The following is a 25,058-nucleotide window of genomic DNA, read 5'->3' on the forward strand; positions in this document are numbered from 1 at the left end:
TGACGCTAGCAGTAGCAGTAAAATGAACTTAAGGTTCCGCGGAACGGAATGGGAATAGCCGAACTGAACCGACTACGCACAAGTCCTGTAGTCGGTACAGTTCGGCTATTCCTATTCCGTTCCGCGGAACCTTAAGTTCATTTTACTGCTACTGCTAGCGTCAATTTCTCGCTCGTGGAGCCGTTCGCTAAAGCTTTCACAATAATAATTAAGTTGTTATGAAGCTATTTCCTTGTGGCATTTTTGTAATCAATTTTGTTTTAACGTCTAAATCGGACGTCGTTGTCAAAATACAAAATATTATTAAATTAAACAAAAATGTTCTTGCTTAGTAAAAAATTTTTTCTAATAATTTATTTAATCTGACTAATTTTTGTATTTTGACAATGACATCCGATTTGGACGTCGAAACGTTAATAAAATCTTTTTTTAGTTAAATTGTGGCTCATTTCCCATTTAGAATAGTTGATTATAATAATTAACTTACGTATAAAAATTATTTTAGCAATATTTTGTACGTGTCATGTCAACTAAATACATACAGAGTGAGTTTTATGTATGGAAACACTCAATTATCTCGAAAACGGCTTAGACGATTTTTGTAGATTTTGGTAGGTAGGGGTTTTCTAATGCGGCCGATATTATAGTGCTAATTACATTTTTGTCATATTTTCCCTTTTTCTGGAAATCTAATGAACTTTCTTATTTCAAATGGAACACCCTGTATATTTTTTGCGTTTTGAAGTTCTTAAGAAATACTGATTATTTTTCATGTTATATTCCCTATACCTAAATGCCATAATTTCGGAGTTATTGCTACATTTATTTAAAAAAAAAATTAAACAAATTATAAAAATCAATTTTTTTGGCCCGAGTAAACACTATTTTAGATTGTTTGGATCATTGGGAACAAAAAAGATCTTTTGTAATTTTTCTCTAAAATGATTCGTTTCCGAGTTATAAACAATTTAAAATTGAAAAAAATCGAATAATGACGATTTTCAAGGTTCAAGAACACAACTAAAAAATAAAATTTTGGAAATTTCAAAGTACCTAAATTCAAGCCCAACTCTTCTTCTAATAGCTTACCATAATATTTTTTGCCTCGTTTTGTTCTATAACATTGCTTTTTAATTTTTAATAAGTGCACATGAGAGGACGGGCAATCGGGCTTCATTAACATCTAAAAAACAATGTTTTAAAATTAATCAATCTCACATTACTTATCGGCAACTGATAAAATAAGGCTCGAGTTTAAATTTTGGTACTTCGCCAGTTTCAAAAATAACATTTTTAAGTTGTGTTCCTGAACCTTGAAAATCGTCATTATTCGATTTTTTTCAGTTTTAAATTGTTTATAACTCGGAAACGATTAATTTTAGAGAAAAATTACAAAAGATCTTTTTTGCTCCCATTGATCCAAACAACCTAAAATATTGTTTACCCGGGCCAAAAAATTGATATGTATTTATAATTTGTTTAATTTTTTTTTAATAAATATAGCAATTACTCCGAAATTATGGCATTTAGGTATAGGGAAAATAAAATGAGAAATAATCAGTATTTCTTAAGGACTTCAAAACGCAAAAAATATACAGGGTGTTCTATTTGAAATAAGAAAGTTCATTAGATTCCCAGAAAAACGCAAAGTATGAAAACAATGTAATTAGCACTATAATATCGGCCGCATTGAAAAACCCCTACCTACCAAAATCTACAAAAATCGTCCAAGCCGTTTTCGAGATAATTGAGTGTTTCCATACATAAAACTCACTCTGTATATTTATTTTGCTAACCTAAATATATACTTTTACTATATACCTTGATTTATTACAATTAAGTTTGAAACATCTGAATAGTTCTGCTTCCCTTCCCTTAACACATATTTTTCTATCAAACAAACACTAAACATATCAAAATAGCATGTATTTACCAAAATATACAGTCACTGCGTACGTTAAATAATGACGTCACTGGCTTGATGAAGTTTAATTCGCGTGTATATACCTAACTTTTTTATTTGCGTACACGTTAGCGTTTTCCTAGACACAGCGAAATATAACCATAATAATAACTAATGTAAAACTAGGTGACGTCACGGGCCGTTCGAACTACTTTAAAATACCGAAGACTTTAAATTTGTACTTCTAAGTTATTATGAGGTTTTGAAGCGTGAAATTTCGGAAATCTCATTTTTATACAAAACTGAACATTATTATGTAATAAAAAAAATATGCAAGTTCCCTATTATCAGAAACATTTATTACAATCAAATGGCTAAAATCAAAATGAAGACCAGTTAACTGATAAAATTGCAATAGAACGAGGAGTGCGACAGGGCTGTATTTTATCTCCACTACTATTCAATATTTACTTTGAATGAGTACTTAAGGAAGCTTTAGGCGGTTGGGCGAAAGGAGTATTAATAAACGGTGAATGGTTGAATAACATTAGATATATTATGCAGATGACACCATAGTTTTTGCCGATAATCTGAATGATTTACAGATATTAACAAATCGTATAACAAAAGTCAGCAACAGATACGGACTAGCTCTTAACGTATAGAAGACCAAATTTATGACAATTAGTAAAAAACCAATACTAAACACTCAACTTATAATCTACCAACAGAATGTCGAAAGAGTTGAGCAATATACAACATATCTGGGCACGAATTTAAATAGAGACAGAAATTAAACAGCGAATAATAAAAGTAAAAGAAACATACGTTAGAATGAGACCCATTTTCAACAGTCGAGACATATCATTAAAAACAAAATACCGTCTGTTGAAATGCTACATATTCACAGATCTGCTCTACGGAATGGAAGTGTGGACACTAACTGTTGCATCTATGAATCGACTCGAAGCTTATAGGCTCATCTTAGGTATATCCTGGGTTGACCGAATTAATGTGGAAGTCCTGCGTAGAATGGGGAAAGAGTGTGAAATTCTCATAACCATCAAAACAAAAAAATTAAAATATCTATGACATGTAATGAGAAATCAAGAACGTTACGGCCTTCTCCAACTGATTCATCAAGGGAAGGTAAATGGTAAAAGCGGACCGGGAAGAAGACGCATTTCCTGGCTTCAAAATTTACGAAAGTGGTATAACACGACTACCACTAAACTGTTCCACGCTGCGGTAAACAAAGTCAAGATAGCTATGATGATCGCCAACATCCGGAACGGATAGGCACTTTAAGAAGAGAAGAGCTCTGCAGGGACGGTTGCTCTGTTTTCAGATATATCTGCTGGTTAGGAGGGAGGATTAAACCTAAGCAGTGTCAAGATATCTATTTAACTTGCGTTTCGCAGACGACACTACATTTCTAGCCTCTACTCCAGAAGAAATGACTCACTTATTAAAAAAACTCGAGGTAGAAAGTTTGGGCTCACGGTTAACTATAATGAAACTAAAATTATGGTTACTATCGTTCAGAGATTAGTTCCATACCGTGGAACTGATGTAACGGATCCCGTCGGTCAGTCGCTCACTAATGGACCAGTTATTCGAGTCTCATAGCTAAAAAAGAAGGAGCAGTGTTATCACGGTTCCCTAAGATTTGTTTAAGATAGAAAAAGCCACTTGACGAAAAAGAAGAATTACTAAAAATCTAGAATGATGTACCTACTAAATGTCATCGAAATATCCCGAAATGTTTGGAACGTTAGACAATGTATTGTTATGCTCTGTATTTCTCTTTTTTTATGAGATTGATCAGCAAATTCTTATTTTGATTAATTACTTAATTCCTTTAATTATTGCTTATGTAAAACAAAACCAAAATTAAATTAAATTTTCTAACAAATTTTTTCTACAACCGTGTTAAAAATGCAATTTTTAGCACTCCATACGTGCGTTAAAAATGTTACTTTAAGGCACTAGTGCTTTAAAATATTTTTAAGGCACTGCAGTTCATATTGACCGTATAGACAATTTTGATGTAATGTCAAAAAAATATAAAAATGGAGCGTCTGTCACGCTCAAGTAAAATTTTTTGTAGATATTGTCCTGTAATTACGTTTGCAGAAAAAATATTGTATGATATGCGTGTTAAAAAGTACATTTTTAAGGCACTTATGTGAATTGCAGAACTCGCTATCGCTCATTCTGCAAACTTTCACATGCGTGCCTTAAACGTGTACTTTTAACACTTATATCATAAATAACTATTATTCTCAGTGCTATTTTAATTTTAATGCATTACCTTCGGTTTGTGACTTCTAGTATCTCTAGTTGCTTACTTCATCCAGGGACAAAACAGAGAAATTAAACACATTCGATGTCATATAAATGTTATAAATATTTTTTATTTATCCAATATACTTCTCACTTTTTAAAAAACTGGACTGTACTCTCCAAAGATTCATTACACAGTGACCATTTTTTCTGTTATCAAATTCAGACTCCACACTCTCATCACTTCCATCCATCTTTCTCTGCCAATCACAAAAATCCTCTCTACCCATTACATCCATATTTTCCTTTCTTAAGAACCCATTTATTTTGTATACAACTTTTCCATTTTGTTAAATTCTAGGAGATACCAAATTACTTTTCGTTGTTTCAAAATGCTAAACAAAAAACCTTATATTCTAAACTCAATAAATTTGTTTATTGTCTCTCCTTCTACGAATCATTTACAAATGTCATTGTTCATCCCAAAGCGAACTACATGTACTTTCTAATTTTTACTGCATAATTGTATATCCGTCCAAAGAACCATTAACAAATCACTTAACGATTTCACTTTCCGAGAAAACACTGTCTACTAACTAAATTATAATATTTACAATTTTTGGTCATATACAGGGCGATGAAAATCTATGATCTCGTGGTCTCTGATATAAATTTATTTTCTAAAATTTTCTTATAAAAACTTTACAACAGTATATAATAATCATGAAGTTAACAGTTCAAGCAGTACCTAGTACTAATAATTGGTGAATAATTCTGCCATTAAGTTCGAGGTATTATCAAGTATTTTAGTATTACAATTCGAAGTTTATTTCCGGAGAAATAAAACCTCTAATGGGACCAACTTTCTGATTACGGCTAATTTCTATTACTTGCAAACCAAGCGAATGATAATTAAAAGTTAAAAGAATACCGGGGGTGGAAAAAAATATTTTTAAAAGCAGATGGCCCTACGGCATCCATATCGAGTAATTTTGTTGTAATTCGGTATTAACAGGCTGGATTTGTTTGAGTTCGTTCAGAGGTAGCCTTATATACACCCTCTGAGGATCTTTAATGAAAGTGAAACGTACGTAAGGGCGTTTACGACGCTCTCTGAACGAACTGAAACATAAGACGTTTCTTGGTTTTGTTTTACAGCGAGTTATTTTGAATTAGTTTTACTCCTAACTGAGTATCTTGACTAAGTTTTGGTTGGAATTTGGCCATGATGAATAGACAGGTTGTGAGGTGCAATTTTTAGACTTTCCTGTGTCTTCTTTCATTTATCATTCACTTGGTTGCAAGTAATAGAGACCACGAATAGGCCTAACGAGAACCTTGGTCTCATTAGAGGTTTTATTTTTCCGGAAAGAAAACTTCGAATTGTTAATTATAATTCAATACTACGGCCTAAAATATCTGCGGAAATTTTTTCTTTAAATTTAAACAAATTTTAAGGGTTGAAAAAAAATAATAAGATTTTCAATGATCTCTATATAGAACGCTGGCCTATAATGGGTTAATGTCAGGAATAAATATTTTACATCAGCGACTTTTCTCATTATCAAACAATTCGAAGAATCTTTTCCGCGAAACTATTTGAGACGATTAAGAATTTTGCTTTAATATTGAGAACTACAATTCTCTTGTAGTCGCTTTCTTAGCATCCAACTCAGTCACTGGAAATGATATATCTCCGATGGCGGTTTGCAGTTAATTCACTGTTCCAATTTATTTGTAGATCCTGGTAATTGTTCACCAAGAGAAACCATGTACACGATCAGTTTCCGTAGAGCGAAACCGAATAGAGCTAGACGATCCGTCTCTAATTATCTCTCTCGGCTACATAAAAGTTGAAAATGATGGTGTTGAAACAAAGGCGTGTTCTTAATTATGTTTACCACTGGGATTGCTCTGTCATAATGTAAAATTTTTCGGCTATTATGAAAATTGGGTTATGGTTTACAAATTACATGCAATTTTTAAATTTTTTCTTTGTTTTTTCTTAATTTAATACCGGGCATTTATATCGGACTAATTTTCGAATACATAAATGTATTTTTTAAAAAGGGATTAACCCAATAAGTCGTACAGTGCACTGGAATAAGTGTTACCCCCTTTATGAACTTATTTATTTTTAGCACATAAGCAAAACGCTCGGCCAGTTCGATTTTTAAAATAATCATAGTATATTATAGCATCAGTGTTTCGAACTTTAAGCGATCCCTCTTCAGGTGACAGGCATAACTATGATTTTTAAACGGGAAAGTACAAAGGACATCATGCCACACCTCATTTAAAAGATTTTGAAATACTGATTACAAAAATGCATAATACTTTAATCCTTTTGTTTTTGATTTTTAAATGTATTCAGTTTTTTCGAATCCTGAGAAAGCTAATAAGTATTTTTGCAAAATTTAAACACAGAATGACATATTACAATATTATCGAGGGTTGAACGTCCTTGAGAACTTCTATAATGTTTATTTAACTTTCTAGTTAACTTTTTGTTTATTCTATGGGACTTTCAGCACTTGGTAATAATATATTCTTTCATTCTGCGTTTAAATTTTTCAAAAATACTTATTAGTTTTCTCAGGATTCGAAAAAAAATTAATGGGTTTAAAATGAATTCGACTGAAAATTTGTGCCTACTCTCTCAAAGAGGATTAAAGTATTATACATTTCTGTAATCAGGATTTCAAGAGCTCTCAAATGCAGTGTCACTGATGTACTGATGACTTTCCTATTTAAAAAAATCAAAGTTATGCCTGTCACCTGAAGATGGATCGCGTAAAGTTCGAAACATTGGGGCTCTAATATACTATGATTATTTTAAAAATCGACCTGTCCGAGCGTTTTGCTTATGTGCTAAAAATAAATAAGTTAATAAAGGGGGCAACACTTATTCCAGCGCACTGTTTATACTATTAGGGTGGTCCGATAAGTATTTACATACAAAAGAAAAACGAAAATTTTAGATGAGTGGCGATTTATTTCTCAACATATGTAGTCTCCTTTTAGTTCGATACAGTTGACCCTTCTTCTTTTTCTTCTTGTGCCACTCCTATCGGAGATTGGAAATCATCAAGGCTACCCTGATTTTGTTTACAGCTGACCTAAAAAGTTCATTAGTGGTGCAGCCAAACCACTCTCTCAAATTCCGCATCCACGACATTCTTCTACGGCCTGGATTCCGTTTTCCTTCTATTTTTCCTTGCATTATATTTTGAAGTAATGCGTATTTATGACCTCTCATCAGGTGACCCAAATACTCGAGTTTTCTTCGTTTTATCGTTAATAAAATTTCTGGGTCTCTTCAGTTGACCCAGCGATGTCCAACTTCTTTAACCCGTCTCTAAAATAAGTTATCTCGAGGTCTGCAAAGTCCTCTTCGGTGGTGAAGACTTCTCATTCGACTTAAATTCTGCTCAGCGAGTGCTTTTTCCAATTTGGAAACAAACAGAGGTCACACAGTGCCAAATCTGGAGAATAGGAAGAATGGGACAGCAGTTCGTAGCTCAATTCGGCCATGGCGTTGGCGGAGGTGTGATTCGGTGCGTTGTCCTGGTGGAAAAGCACTTTTTTCTCCGCCAAATGCGGTCATTTTTTTCTGCAATTCGGATCGGCCCAATAATTTGGCATAGTAGAGCCTAGTGTTGAAAAAATTCTCGGCAATGAAAAATCAGAGAATAATCTCGAGAATATTCTCGAGAATATTCTCGATATGGAAAATTTTCTGAGAATGAACCCTACGACGCACTTAGGGATATTGTTGAAGATGAAATAGGGTAAACAACAGTGTTCTTTATATATTTATAAACAAAATACAAAAACAACAAATAACACAAAATTTATTTGATCAAAAAATGAAAGTTTCTTCTTAACAACAAATAACGCAAGTAATGGATGTGGAGATTAAATCAGAAAAACTGAGGTCTCAGGTTCAGAATCTATTTCTATCATTAGCTCATCCTGGTCATCTACATTCTGCATTTCAATGTATTGATGAGAAGTTGTGGCATTTTATTTTTCACGAGTCGTCAGCTCAGTCTTGGATTGGTCTACGTCTAAAGGGGCATTTAGACGGGCTAGTTTTTGAAGCAATATGTTGCCGAAAGTATATATTTGGTGTGTTTCTGGCAACATTACAGCCATCTAATGAAAATATCGCCGTTTGGCTGAGCCATGTGGCCGAAGTTTTACTGGTATTTGAACACTATTGCAGTGCCTGATGCGTTGCCGATAAAGTCGAACTGCTGTGGAAAATTTTGCATGTTGCTATGTATTTCCTCTTTATTTCCTGTTGAAATTTAATTTGGTTTTGTCAAAACATACAAAGAAAAGATGAATACGTGGTCAAACGAAATCACAATAAGGTTTATTAATGCAGTACATTAATGCGTCCAGAGTTGTGGAGCTTGGCATACCTACTTCTGGAACTATGAGACAAATGGAAGAGTAATGCACCCAAAAATAAATTAAATTAAAACTGTTAGTATATTTAAATATCAATTGCTAATCTTGTTGAGGTTGGTATTGCGTTTCTCATGTTTGATATTTCTTCTCTATTCGTGGCCCTATCATTATTTATTAATAGTTCGAAATCACTTTTTGACATTCTTGTAAAATTCTTAAACAAATAATTGTCTAGCATTATTTCCATAGTTAAATTACTCATTGTTTCGCGTTTACTTAGAAAAGCCGTATCCACATTTTCCGTTTTTCATTTTTCTTTTTTATGTATCGTCTTAGCACGATTAAGGACGCAGCAACTCTTCTCTTTCAGCTTTGTATGCATTCTGCATTCTCAAAAACAAATTAGTTCTACTCGAACAAAATTATTAAAAGTGATTTGTTTTATAGTTCATTGAACGGGATCAAAATTACTAAAATCAAAGCAAACTTCGCTTTAACTGGGGTGTTGGATCACAAAAAGAAAACTTATTCTGCATAATTCTTGGATCTGACTGCATAAAAAAAGGAATACCAAAAATGGTATTTATAAATTATCGACAATTCCCTTGACAGCAACGAAAATTTCCGGAGTTCCATTATAATCACACCACAGTGCATCGCCGCGCTGAGTTCTCAGCCGACCTAAGAACTGGTAACTACATTTTAACGTCACTGCAACTCCAAACTAGACTTTTAACTCAACCTTTTAGGTACCGTTGCAAGCAACGGACCCTCCCAGGCTAACTCAACTTGAAAACTAAACTTGACTTGATGAAAGACCTAACCGAACTCTTCTTGGTGACGGACCCAACAGAACTCACTAGGTGCTAACTATTTGCCGGTAACCACATCTCGCGGTCCGAGGCAACCGCTCGATAACTTCTACCACAGAACCCTCTAACAGAACTGACTAACTCGATCTCTCCAAACTAACATCTCTCAAAATCAACGCCCTCTCAAAATCATCACAGAATCCATCCCATCAACCAATTACAGATTCAAATTCCTCAATCAATCAATCTTGGCCAATCAGAAAACCAAAATCATACTACGCCAAACATCTAATTTGACGCCATGCAAAATTTCTCCACCAATAAGGGATACTTACTTTCCGTAAGCAAGTCTTTGGTTTCTCACGACAAACTCAAGGTCTTGACAAGTCAGCAATTCTGCACGTGTGCTCAATGGGTAACACTTCTTGTTTACTCAAAGCTGTTATCTCTAAACACTTATGAGATAGCATAAACATAACAGCGACATCCTGGCATATTTCAGTCTCCAAAATCAATTAGCTCTTTGTCGGCGAGCTACGTCATATTCTGCATAAAGACAGAACCGTTTTTCTCAGTATTGTAAACAACTCAAGGCATTTATCTACGCCGAATTCCTGAGAACATAAAATCAATCCAATTGAACGCAATAACGCGGTCCCAACGATTATGATATACAGGGTGCAACGAAAGTGTTACAAATGTAAACTGGGTCGGAATTTCAAATAACTTTGGTACCGTTATAACATCCAAAAATACAAGTTTTTTTACAGATTAGTCCTAGTCTATTACAAAAGCACTTTAATCCAGGCATCTTAATTATTATCATATTTAATATTTTTCTATTTGTTTTAGTTTTATTTTTGTTCATTAAAGTAGGAATTTTATTTAATTTTCAATATGTATGTCCGTATTATTTTTCTGTACTTGTTTGCTACTTCTGTCTTGCAATAAATAAACCCATTACTCAGAGACTCTTCCATTCGCGTAATGCTCCAAGATCATTTCGAACGGGGGTTATTACCCTTACGAGGGAATCCCGAAGGAACTCTGGCCCCCCGCCAACAACCGATGGCGTGACACTAGCCCCGACTGGGCCCAACTCCTTCTAAAATAAAAGAAAGTCGTCGGCGACCTCAAAGCACATGGTGTAGGTATTGACTGGGGGATGTAAACAATGCATTGGAAAGAATTCTTAATCGACTTTCTTGAAGCAAGATTTATTTAACGGCGATATTGGGTTCTCGATATTTTAAGATAGAAACCATTTGTAAAGTAAGTGGAGATACGTGCCGGAGATACTGATTAGGTTTTTGGTATTTTTATAATAGATGTTAGAGTTTATTTCACGATATTTCGTTCTGTTGTTTATCTCTCATGAGAGGATCAGCACTATTTACCGGTAACAAATATTTCATCATACACGAAGGTATAAGGGGTAGAAATAAATTAAAGGTCTCAAACATAATAAAACTTTTAATAATTGCTGGATATATCCCGAAAATTGGCTGTATACCATCTAGTTAAGTATTAAAAGTATAGTAAGAATTAAAATTTTAAAAATCCAAAAGGATTACATTCATTGTTCAGAACAAACGTTTTCGGACTTATCAGTCCATCATCAGTGAACTCTGTATCCTTGCAAAATAGCCACAATGCCAAACACTGGTTGGACTAAAAATGTTCAATCCACATTACAAATACAATAAAATAATTCGGCTTAACGTCAATGGCAATGGATTGGCTCCAGAAGCATGTGAGTACTTTACTTTTACTTATTTTTAATTTCTCGTTTGGACCACGCTAGTCTGCCCTAGGGCAAGAACACAGAGTTCACTGACGATGGACTGATAAGTCCGAAAACGTTTGTTCTGAACAACGAATGTAATCCTTTTGGATTTTTAAAATTTTAATTCTTGATTAAAATTTATACCAGTTACACCCGGGAGTTTTTACTTTACGTTAAAAGTTACAAAACCATTAATCTTCTATCTAGTTTGTATAGATTTTTAATAATATTTATACCTAGTTATTTATAACTAAAAATATGTACAAAATAAAGAAAAATAACAATGGAATAATAAATACGAATTATAAATTGAAAGACTTGTTACTTTAGAAAAAAAAAGCGTTTTAGAAAAATTGTCATCATATTTCTTGTTTCATTCTTTCATCATTTGAAAAATCATTTCCGTTTTGTATCGATTTTAAAAATGTCCTTTTTGTTGCAGTTGGATACATCTCTACATTGGCAGTTGATAAGCGACACGGCCAAAGATTTAGTTCAACAAATGCTCACCGTAGATCCCAAACAAAGAATAACCATTCAAGAAGTACTGAATCACAAATGGTTGCGGGTAAGTACTTACTGCATAAATATAGCTAGTACAAATACAGTGTTTTTTGATAGTCACTAACTAACGGTAAAAACATCCTTAAAAATATGGTACTGAACGAACTATAATTATTATTATCATTAACCCGTACGCGTCCACTGCTGGACATAGGAGTTATGGGGCAAAAACAAAATTGCTTTGTTTCGTGTTTTTTCTTGCTTTTCTTTTGAATATATTTTTGTACAAAAAAATATTTTTTACTTTAAAATGTGATATTTCGATAATAAATTTAACCTGGAACAATTTTCCTGTGGACGTGTTTGTACCAAAAGTGCATAGAACTCACCCTAATTCACCCTGTGCCTAGGGACTAATTCACCTCTTTCTCAAAAACGCACCCATTTAAATGGTAGAACTCCGCGGATTTTTCAAATCTAGAGGTCCATTGACCATATGAGACAATAAAATCCTGTTAACGTTGTAGTTCCTTTTAGCTCTCTTATTTTGAACATAATCAACAGCCTAATATGCTGAGCCACCACAGGGTAGTTGCGTCGTTATTGAAATATGCACCATTTTAGACCTTGTTTCAGATGAAGAATGACGCAACTGTAAATAGAGTTGAAAATGGGGAGACTAAATGAAGATAATGAAATTTGGACCAATAAGGATGAAAATAAGAGCTGTCACGGTAAGAATAAACGGCATAATAAATATTTATAAACAGTTTTTTTTTGTACAGAAAAATTTTCAGATCAAGAATGACGCAACTGTAGATAGGGTTGAAAATGGGGATTAAATTGAGATAATGAAATTCGAACCAATGGGGATGAAACTAAAAGCCATCATTGTAAGAATAAACGCCATACCGATGCTTCAGACGCTTACTCTTTATTTAATCACCATGTTAAATATTTAAAAACGTTTAGATGAAGAATGACGCAACTGCAAAAAGGGTTGAAATGGGGGATTAAATTAAGATAATGAAATTCGAACCATTAAGGATAAAAATAAAAGCCACCATTGTAACAATACACGCCATAACGATGCACCTGGAAGATTTATTTTAAATATTTAAAAATCGTTTTTTTGCTCTCCTGAGAAATTTGGCTTTTGGCAGTTACGTCATTCTTATTCTGGACCGGCGGTATAGCAGTGGAAGAAAAAGAGTGGATTAGATTGGCGGAAGATGGAGAAACATGGAATCAATTGGTAGAGAGCGACATTCAGGAGTGGCTGGAAAATGGTTTACGAAGACGAAGAAAAACATACAAAGATGAAGAAAAACATATTAGATAAAAACTTGCTAGAAATAGGTACTGAAAATTTTACCATACCACTGTTGACGTACTGGGCAGAAACACTTACCTTAAAAAAAGCCTCGGCTAGCAAACTGAGAGACACATATATAAGAGCGATCCATGTTAAGAATAACTTTGCGAGACAAAATAAAGGAGACGTACCAAAGTAACTGACGTCATCGAAAGGATAGCCAGACTAAAATGTAGATGGGTAGGACACATAGCTAGAATGACAGATGGGCGATGTAAAAAGAGGTTATTGGAATGAACAGCAAGGGAAGACAAGAAAATTGTCGGTCGACCACCTACACGATGGACTGACGATTTGGGAAGGCTAATTAAAAACTGGATGAGAGAGGCGCAGGATAGATGAGTTGAAAACATGAGGAAGAGGCCTATGTTTAGTAGTGGACTCTTGAAGGCTGGATGGTGAGTTAAACTGTTGGAGTATTAGGAAATCTGAAATTATTGTTTAGAAAATCTCGTATTAACTTCCAAGAAATATAACATACTGTTAAATAATTTTTATGAGGAGAATTTAGAGAATTAATTTTATGTCAAAGACCACGAGATCGTAAATTTTCATCGCCCTATATATAGCCAAAATTTGTAAATAATATGATTTAGCCGTAAGCAATGTTTCGTGGAAAGGGAAAAACGTTAGTGATAAAGATTCTACGTACGGATTTATGCAATTCAAACAATGAACGAAATTACGGTCGGTTTTAGAAAGTTAATGTGCCGCTTTGGAATAGACAATAGAATGTTTCTAAATGGTTTCCTAGAAAGAAAACGACGATAAACAATTTGTTTAGTTTTAAAATATAGGGTTTTTCTAGGATGGAAGAAAACATTTAAATTTAATATCTCCTGGAAAGGACATCGCACACATCTTATGGAAAATATAATGTCACTCAAATTCAATAAAATTTATACCAATAGATTCGTTTTAAATTAACGATCAAATCTTATCATTGCGCCAACTCTCTATTTTCAAAAATAATTTTTTAAATACCCAGATTTTCGGTACTCCATAAATCAGCGGAGTAGTTTCACTAATCCGCTTAGGCCCAGCGGGATTTAAGCTGTTATGAATAGCACTCAGAGCAATAATGATTGTAAACTAACATTTTATGGACTCCAAAAATGTGATTTCGATAAATTTTAATTGCAATTTGCGCCGTAATTAATCATAATTAAGAGTTGGCGCAATGATAAGAATTGATCGTTATATTAAAACGAATCTAATCGTATAAATTTTATTGAGTTTGAGTGACATTATATTTTCCATAAGATGTGTGCGATGTCCTTTGACAAGACAGAAAATTTGTATACAAGACTATTTGTTCTTAGGAAATCAAAGTACGGATGTAATGTGTAGAGAGAATGCTTGTGATTGGCGAAGAGATGGATGGGGGTAGAACAGAGTGGTTGAGTCTCAGATTGATGAAGCAAAAAGTTTTACTGTGTAATTAAGATCGGAAGGGAGCAGTCCAATTCGAAAAATAGAGTAATTTTGTGTAAAGTGGTGAATTTGGTTACCGTGTAAGCAGATTGCTGTTAAGACGAAATCGTGATCGAGTCGAGAAGTACAATCTCCTCCTGTCCATCCAAGAGATTCCAGTTTTCTGTCTGGAGCGAGAAGCCGGTTTGTATCAATTTTGCAAAAAATATCGAGCTGAGAGAAAAAATCTTGGAATTATAAAGATTGCTATTGTTTGAATCGAGTCGGAGACTAAATAGAGGAGAGATTTCGAGCGAGTGCTGTTTTTTGTTTGTGAAACAGTTTGGAAGAGAAAGACCGTAGCAGCATCCGAGGAGCACGTTTGGGAGAACCGACGACAACACAATCCATGAGAAGAAGTAAAGAAGATAAAAAAGTTAGTCAGTTTATTGGTGAAAGGGAGAGAGTTGTTGTATATTACATACCATATTTGTTTTTTATCAATTTAACAGTTTTTACAGCATAATTTATTCATTTATAAATTCATAGAAGAGATAAATAATCTATTTAAAAGGTTAATTAAATATTGTTTTTTTTTATAAAAATAAGAACAGTCTACCAAATCATTTAAATGAAAATTTGTTAAAAGAAAAAGGAGATAGTAGAATTAAAGATTAATTTATTAGATAAGAAATTTTGACAACAGAATAAAGTTTTAGCATACATTTTGAATCTTATATTTATGGTATAGTATATAAATAAATAATATTTATAAAATTTATATGATTTTGAGTATATTTATTTTCCCTGTTTTGGTCCTTGATAAAATAAGCAACGAGAAATACTAGAAGCCACAAACTACAGGTGATACATTACAATCAATTAGCCCTGAGAATATTTTTCATTGGAGTTTTATTAAAATTTGGTTTTGTTTCCATGAGTAGCAATTAAAATAATTAATTAATTAGTTGAATTAAAAAGATGCTGATCAATCTCATAGCAGAGAGAAAATACAGAGCGTAATTATAATAATACAGTATTGGAAATCTTTTTTTGGAACATAGGCACTTTCAATGTAATAAGTCAGATTCTTCATTTGCAATGAACCAGTGTAAATTTCAGGACAACGTCGTGATGTTTCATATTTAATTTATTTGTTCGACTGCACCGAACTGAGATCTCTGATCTGCAATTAACCAGTGTAAATTTCAATATAACGCCGCGATATTTTAAAATTGATTAATTTGTTCTGAAATCGGAGAAAGAGGCTTGAACGAAGACATGTGCTACGATCGAGAGCAATGGCGATTGGGAATCGGAAGACGTCGTAGAACGTTATGAACCGATTATATATATATATATATATATATATATATATATATATATATATATAATTAATTTGTTCAACTTTATTCCCTTTACCGCTGGCTATCGCAGCGATCCCTGCAATCACTGTACCCTGCAATCCGATGGGGCACCTCAGTTCAGTGCAATCGAACAAATGAATTAAATATGAAACATCGCGACGTTGTCTTAAAATTTACACTGGTTAATTGCAAATCAGGAATCTAGTTGATTGCGTTGAAAGTTCCTATATGTTCCGAAAAACGATTTCCAATACTGTAGATAAAACAAGTCAAATATTACCGTATATAATTCGTTGTGTTTTTCTCTTTGTTCAGTCTGTTTACAATTACCTACTATACTCGTATAACAGCCAACTGATTTCCTTTATGTTAACAGCGAATTGAACTGATAGACACTCTATTAATTGTTTCAGGATCGAGACAAGGGATTGAGGATTCACTTGGCTGAGACTGTAGAGGAATTGAAAAAATTTAATAGCCGTAGGAAATTGAAAACTTTCGTTCTTAGTGCCGTCAATTCTAGTAAATGGTATCCCTACGATGACTCGAATACGGACACATTTTCCGATTTCGGGGATGATGAAGTGTCTTTTTGTGGTAAGTCAACTGTTTTTAGAATTATAAAAGCACTCTGGACTGTCTCAGGACGGATTGAACAATTAACACAAAGCATTTATATTTATGTTTTTGAATCTAATATCAATAAATTTTTAATTGAAATTAATTTGTTAAAAACGCAGTAGGTATTCACCTTGGCGTCATCAGTTGGGGATAAAAAATTTAATTTTTGGACGTCCACTTAATTTAATTCTAAAGGATAAAAAAACTAGAAGAAACAAAACTACGGCTTGTAGATACTTTATCTAAAGCTTCACTAAATTCCAAAAAATACGTCAATTTTGTTTCCTTGGTCATGTTCCTGCCTTAGTCCAGTCTGATAAACAGCAAATTTGTCACCAAAGACTTACTTTTAGTAAAAACTCACTTCTTCTTATGGGAAGTAAACTGATATGCATGTAGTTTCTCGTCTAAAATTACGCTTCTCGTTTGAGAATTGGTTTTTCCGAAGCTATTGTTCAGATTCTAGGGAGCGTAGCAGAAGCAAAAGATCAATACATCATAATAAATGAAGATACGCAATGTCTCATAACCATCACTCTGGCTTTTCAATCCTGTGTGGCTCTTAGCCTCCTTAAGAAGTTCCATCCAGTCATCCCTATCTCTTGCTTTTCCCCTCCAATCACTCATTTCTACATCATGTCTTTATCGATGTTCAAGGAACCTTCTTATAGGCCCTCCTCTTCTACTATGACCAGCGGGGATGTCAAAGAGCGTTGTTCTGGATGGGTCAGTTTGTTCCATCCGAATTACATGCCTGAGGTGAGTAGGGTACTCCTGAAGCTACTGTTACTTGAGGCTACCCGCACATTTTTCTCGACAAATATATTTTTTTAGGACTAAGTTTTCAATCCAATGGAATATAAAACAACATAATGTTATTCTACATCCTACCAGACTGAAAACAATGGGAACCTTCTCTGGTTACACCTCCGAGGCTTCTACAATTTGCAAGCCATAACGGATGCTGAGACTAAGGAAGAAGAGGGAATTTTACTATTTATAATTCACGTCCCATCCGCTCAGCCGCGGTAAAGTTCCAACGAGAATGGTTCCCATTCTCAGCATCCGTTATGGCTTGCAAATTGTAGAAGCCTCGGAGGTATAACCAGAGAAGGTTCCCATTGTTTTCAGTCTGGTGGGATGTAGAATAACATTATGTTGTTTTATATTCCATTGGATTGAAAATTTAGTCCTTTGCTAGCAGTTGCCGCTAGGGCATCTATGCCATTTCATTCGTTGCAATCCGCGACTGCACGCCGGGGTTTGTTTTGGTTGGATCAGAGAGAGCAGCATATGTGCCCCTGATGAGAGACTAATAAGTTTCGAAACCGGTAGAGGTGCTCTAGACTCTCTGATTGGACTAGAATATGATGCGGCTGTATTTTCGTTTTGCAACGAAATTGAAAATGGTTATTCATTTTTGATATATTTTTTTAATTTGAAGAAATCACAAGAGCTGCATTTATCAAAATAAGATCATTTCTTATTAACTGGAATCTAAATTTATGAAAGGATGATTGATTTGTATAAGTGTTTAAGATTTCTAAATTGAACGACTAAATGTCAAATAAATAATGAGCGTCATGCAGAAACCACGGAAGCTAATATCTATCATCTAGAAGAGAAAGTTAAAATATGTTTGTCGTGTAATGAGAGGAGTGAGATGTACCCTACTTTAGCTGACAAAGAAAAGTAGAGGGAAAGAGATCAAGCAAAAGACGAAGAATCTCATGATCACGAAGCGCATGTATTAAGTTGTAAAGGGCCGCAATATAATCCTCAAGTGCCATCACCGCGACGGAGGTAGCAATCATCATAGCAATTCTGACTTTAGAAACGGCTGCTCTAAGAGGTCCATTTGATGTACATTCATACCATTCTCTCAGGTTGCGTAGCCACGATTTTCTACGTCTCCCTATGCTTTTTTTCCTTGAATTCTGCCCTGCATAATCAATTGGAGCAAGTTGTATCTCTCTCCACCTGCAATATGTCCTAGATATGCCAATTTTCTTATTAGTCTAGGCGCCAGAGGGGTTACCGTGTCCTTTTCAATTTTGATGGACAGATTCAACAGTTTCTTATGTATTTTTGGCTGCTGATTACGAATTTTGAGGGTTGATTTCGATCCGAGTGGTCAAAAAATTGTTATAATCAATTTAATTGTTTATAAGGCTCTGGCTCAAAACTAAAAGAGATAAAAAAAATGTTTTAAATAAAATTTTGTTCCTTGATAAAAAACGAAGAAAAAAACGTTTACTAAACTTAAATCAAACAATTAGAACTCAAGATATTGTAAAATTAGTGCACAATACAAATTGCAAATTGCAAAATAAGTATTTTTCGAAGCTTTATCGATCGCAACTCGGCTTTTATGAAAGGAAATGAGTCTTAGAATATCTGATTTTAAAGCTTAATTAATAGGCTTCCAATCAAAGTTTGTAAAGTGGCTTTATCATTATTTGTTTTAAAGTTATACCTGTTTGAAGTTATAATTTTCTTAAAACAATTGTACATTAATTTGTTTATAAGAGTTTCAAACAAATTTAAGCTATAAGCAATTATACTTTAATTAACAATAATGATAGAAGAACTCAAAAGGAACAATTTGAGCTTCTGAAAATTTTCATAAGTGTATTTTTGGCCAAGATATCGATATTTTAATGGTGCGCCGCTATGAGGCTCAAGATCGGCTCACAGTCAAGTAAGTGACGAAATTCGTTTAGCTTTGTCGATCGTAACTCAGCTTCTACGAATGCAAATGAGCCTTAGAAGATCTCATTTTAAAGCTTGCTTAATAGGCTTCAGAACAAAGTTTGTTAAATTACTGTATCTTTATTCGTTTTAAGGTTATACCCGTTTGATATTATAATTTTCTTAAAAAGTTATACATTAATTTGTTTATTCAAACAAATTTGTTTAATCAAACAAATTTGAGCTTTAAACAATTATACTTTAATTAACAATAATGATAGGAGAACTCAAAAGAAACAATTTGGGCTTATGAAAATGTCCGTAAGTATATTTTTGGCCAAGATATCAATATTTTAATGGCGCGCTATGAGGCGCAAGATCGGCTCACAGTCAAGTAAGTGACGAAATTCGTAGCGAATATATCGATATCTTGGCCAAAAATAAACTTACGAACATTTTCATAAGCTCAAATTGATCCTTTTGAGTTCTATCATTATCGTTAATTAAAGTATAAATGTTTTTAGCTCAAATTTGCTTGAAACCCTTATAAACAAATTAATGTATAATTTTTTTAAGAAAATTATAACTTCAAACGGGTATAACTTTAAAACAAATGAAGATAAAGTAATTTAACAAACTTTGTTTGGAGGCCTATGAATTAAGCTTTAAAATAAGATCTTCTAAGGCTCATTTACATTCGTAGAAGCCCAGTTACGATCGATAAAGCTTCGAAAAATACTTATTTTGCAATTTGCAATAATTTGTATTGTGCACTAATTTTACAATATCTTGAGTTCTAATTGTTGGATTTAAGTTTAGTAAACGTTTTTTTCTTCGTTTTTTATTAAGGAACAAATTTTATTTGAAATATTTTTTATCTTTTTTAGTTTATGAGGCAGAGCCTTATAAACAATTATATTGTTTATAACAATTTTTTGACTACTCGGATCGAAATCGTTGAGTTTGTCCATCAGAATTGAAAAGGACACGGTGACCTCTATTTGGCGCCTAGACTATATGATGGTATTTAAGACTTACATATTTCTTTATTCATGTTTCTCAGAACCTCTTTGTTTTTGACGTGTTTTATCCACGATATTTTCAAAATTCTTCTGTACACACACAGCTCGAATAATTCCAGCTTTTTCATTGATGCTGCATTTAAGGTGCGAGCTTCCATTCCATAAAAAATGTTGAGAAAACGTAGCACGTATCCAACCTAACTCTTAGCTCCAACTTCAAATCTCTTGTGCAGAACGCTCTTTTCATGTTGTTATAATTTACTATAACAAAAAGACAAGAAGAGCTGTATATTTAGATACTAACCTCCATCCCGAGATGTAACGATAAGAAGAAATCTTTGTACTTTTGTCGGAGGAAAACATTATGATATAAATGAAGCTGCCCTATGTATCCACATGCTTCTTTAACAAAAGTTTGAAAAGACATAAGTACATAACCTAATAAAACCATGTTATAAAATCCTCCCAGAATTTTTTGGAATAATCTTTTTTGAAAACGATTTCCTGAGTGAAAATCAAAGCGTCAAACGATATCTAATTACTTAAAAATGTACTTTTTATTACATCAATAATAATTGTGGTTCAACCCCATATAAACACAATACCTAAATTCAATTTTATTTTAACGCTAGTCATCATCATCATCATCATCATCCAGCCCTTTGCGTCCACTGCTGGACATATGCCTCCCTCATTTTTGTCCATTGTGCTCTATTTTGAGCACTTTGCATCCAATTTCTAGACATTTTCTTGAGATCGTCAGTCCAACGAGTAGGTGGTCTTCCTCTACTTCTTTTATCTAATCTCGGCCTCCACTCAAGTAATCTCTTCGGCCATCTCCCATCACTGATTCGGGCGACGTGTCCGGCCCAGTTCCATTTCAGGGTGGCAATTCGAGAAATTACATCGGTAACTCCTGTTCTTCGTCTTAAGTCTTCATTTCTAACTCGGTCACGAAGCGATATACTCAGCATTGAACTTTCCATTTTCCTCTGGGCTACTCGCAGCATTTTAGAAGTTGTAGCTGTCAATGTCAAAGTTTCGGCACCATAAGTCATCACAGGCAACACACATTGGTCAAATGTTTTACGTTTTAAAGAAATAATTGGTATATCGCTTTTAAAGATGTCTTTGAGTTTTCCATAGGCTGCCCATGCTAGGTTTATTCTTCTTTGTAGTTCGCATGTTTGGTTGTCTCGTGTAATCTTTATTTCGTGTCCAAGGTATATGTATTTTTCCACTAGCTCTACTTCGTTTTCTCCATTATTGATATTTCCGCTAGGTACTAGGTTTGTCATGAATTTTGTTTTGGATATGTTTATTTTAAGACCTACACTGGCCCACACTGACTGAAGTTCATGTAGCATTGTACATATCTCCTTAAGGTTGCCAGAGAATAAAACTATGTCGTCTGCGAATTTCAAATTTGTTAATCTTCTACCGTCAATATTCAGGCCTCGCTCTTCGCAGTTAAGTTTTTTACAAGCATATTCTAGTACTGCGGTAAACAGTTTAGGCAATCTTGCAGTGTGCAAGAGAAAACAACCTGAGGGCATTCGAACTGCAGCGGGTTAACATATGCACAGATAGCCAAGCAGCCATTGGGGCTCTTATAAGCCCTAAGGTGAACTCTAGGCTGGTGTGGGAATGTCGACAAGAACTTGATAGACTGGCACAACATAACAGTGTTATACTGGTATGGGTTCCAGGTCATCGGGGCATATACGGCAATGAAAGAGCTGATGCACTTGCCAAGAGAGCATCAGCTACAAAATACCTGGGTCCAGAGCCGGCCGTGGGAGTGCCAAAAAGCACCGTCCGCGAACGAAAAAAAGCCTGGATCCGAAGCCAACACAACTGACACTGGGAGAGTGTACCCGGTCAAACACATGGCAAGATGTATATCGGACGGACATGTGCTAGTAGAGCTGAGTTACTGCTGAAAACAAGCAGGAATCAGCTCAGAGTCATAACAGGTTTCCTCACTGGACATGCGCCAGTTAAGGGTCACCTTCATACAATGGGGCTGTTTCATGGAGACTTGAGCTGCAGACTCTGTAACAGAGAACCTGAAACAGTCAACCATATCTTGCATGACTGTGAGGCATTGGATCGGAGGCGGCAAACACTTTTCGGAGACATCGAAATGACTCCAAATTTATATGGCACCCACCCGCTAGACCTGTACAAGCTGGTACAGGGTTCCAGAATTCTGGAATGGGTTTCATAAACAATGGAAGATGTACAATAAGCCAAGTGGCTGCAGTACAACCGGTTCACAACAGACGGCTTCCAGGGAAAAAAAAACAGTTTAGGCGATAAGGTATCGCCCTGTCGGACTCCTCTGCCGATTGGGATATGGTCCGTGTTTTTATGTAGTTTCACCGACATCGTTGCGTTCTTGTATGTATTGTAAATTAACCTTGTGTATCGGTAGTCAATGCGGCATGCTTGTAGTGCTTCCAGAATTTTGTCAAATTCTACCGTGTCAAAGGCTTTATGGAAATCTACAAAAGCCAAAACGAGTGGTCGATTGTATTCGATAGTCTTTTCTATTACCGTTTTAATGCTCTGTAGGTGATCATTTGTTCCAAATCCAGTACGAAATCCCGCTTGCTCCATTGGCTGGTAGAAATCAAGTTTTTTCTCAAGGCGATTCGTTACTATGGGCCATTCCACGAACATACGCCTGTTTTGGATTACTTCGACAACGAATATTTTACTGTGCAACATAAGAAGTACGAAAGTAAATGGCGCTAATAATTATTCCAATAAACAACAATGTAATTTGCAATTTACTTTCGTTCTTCTTATTTTGCACAGTAAAATATTCGTTGTCGAAGTAATCCAAAACAGGCGTATGTTCGTGGAATAGGGTATATTCTTGTAAGGAGTTTGTATAAGTGACTAAGAAGGCTTATAGGTATGTAATTTTCTAATTCATGGGGATCTCCTTTTTTGTACAATATAATTACTTCAGCATTGTGCCATTTGTCGGGTATATTACTATCTAAAAGGCACACGTTAAAAAGGTTTTTTTATTTTCTTAAGAAGACAAGTGCCTCCGATTTTGGAACCATCAGAAACTACACTATCCTCGCCTGGAGATTAACGCTAGTAATGTATTAGCCCAGTCGGAATAGCATTTGACTTGCATTAGGAGCTGCCCCAAATTTTATTTTCCGAATCTTTTGGGGAGGGTCAATATTAGTGTAAATTTAAAATCTCGACTGAATTCCGCCGTTGCTTTAGCCGCCATCTTGATTTTAAACGAGAACCGTTTTTGACAAAAAGTGTAGAAACTGAAATTGTTGAAAATGCAGTTTTCTATAATTTCATATATTATAATTTTTTTCGTGCGGTCGATATTTTCCGAGTTATGAGGGGAAAATAGTGACAGTTGTAGCATAATTATTGAATTATTGAATTATCTCGTTTATTATTAGATTTACAACAAATATACCTATAGCTATACAAAAATGAAGAGAATTAAATTTTGTACAATTTTGATGCCGTACATTTTTTTGATAAAATCAATACTTAAGGTAGTACGTATGTGGTAAAAGTGCGAGCTTAAGACCTGATTGATTTTGTAGCAATTGTTTTTGTTCAATATCTCCGCCATTTTCAACTTTTCAACAAAAAGTGTAAGAACTGAAATTTTTGCAATTACGATTTACTACAATTTTTCGAGAGAACCAGTGGCGGGTCTACAAGGGGGGGAAAATGGGAAAATTCTCCCCAACAGGGTCCAAAATTAAAAAAAAATTGTTGAAATATCACGATATATTAGCTGACATAAAACTTAAAATATCGACAAACAAATTCAACCAATAAAACCCGCTAGTTAATAAAATTAAGTGAACTTAATGCATATAATGTCTTTTTATGTCTTTAATATATTTAGTTTGGTTGATGTTTCATTGGAAGTTTCAAAAATTGTATAAAATATAATTCTCTTTATTTTTGTTTATGTACAATTATGTCGTAAAGTTAATAATAAATGAGACAATTCAATAATTATGCTTCCCCTCCGCTTCCATTATTTTTCCCCTTAACTCGGAGAATATTGATCGTATAAAAAAATTGTGCCAAAGAAATTGTAGGAAATTGCATTTCCAACAATTTTCTCTCCCACCATTTATGTCGAAAAGTTGAAAATGGCGGAGATATTAAGCAACAACAGTTCTCATTTAAAATCAATATGGCGGCTAATGCAACCGCGGAATTCAGTCGAGATTTTAAATTAACACTACTATTGATCTATCCTAAAGGATAGAATTATAAAATTTGGGGCAGCTCGGAAACAAAATTCAATTCAATAATTATGCTCCCCCCACCACTTTTTATTATTTTCCCATGTAACTCGGAAAATATCAACCGCATGAGAAAAATTGTTAAGAAATTGTAGAAAATTATATTTTGAACAATTTTAGTTGAAAATGGCGTAGATATTGAACAAAAACAATTGCTATAAAATCAATCCGGTCTTACGCTCGCGCCATTACCGCATACGTAGTACCTTAAATATTAATTTTAGCAAAAAAATGAAGGAGACCAAAATTGTGTAGAATTTAATTCTCTTCATTTTTGTATAAGTACATATTTGTTAGAAAACTAATAATAAACGAGATAATTCAATAATTCAATAATTATGCTCCAACTCTCACTATTTTCCCCTCATAACTCGGAAGATATCGACCGCACGAAAAAAATTATTATGAATGAAATTATAGGAAATCGCATTTTTAACCATTTCAGTTAGTACACTTTTTGTCAAAAAATTGAAAATGGCGGAGATATTGAGCAAAAACGGTTCTCGTTTAAAATCAAGATGGCGGCTAACGCAACGGTGGAAT

General features: G+C 34.2%; 1 protein-coding gene across 1 annotated transcript in view; it reads left to right on the forward strand.

Moving 5' to 3' along the window:
* Positions 1-25,058, forward strand: part of LOC114329137 (peripheral plasma membrane protein CASK-like) — a 642,784-nt gene that overhangs the window by 510,530 nt on the left and 107,196 nt on the right. The window contains exons 8-9 of the mRNA XM_050644747.1: positions 11,649-11,774; positions 16,279-16,462. Coding sequence (XP_050500704.1) covers positions 11,649-11,774; positions 16,279-16,462 — 310 coding nt within the window. The remainder of the gene's footprint in view (positions 1-11,648; positions 11,775-16,278; positions 16,463-25,058) is intronic.

This window comes from Diabrotica virgifera, chromosome 2 (assembly GCF_917563875.1).
Source record: "Diabrotica virgifera virgifera chromosome 2, PGI_DIABVI_V3a".
Classification (NCBI taxonomy): Eukaryota; Metazoa; Arthropoda; class Insecta; order Coleoptera; family Chrysomelidae; genus Diabrotica; species Diabrotica virgifera.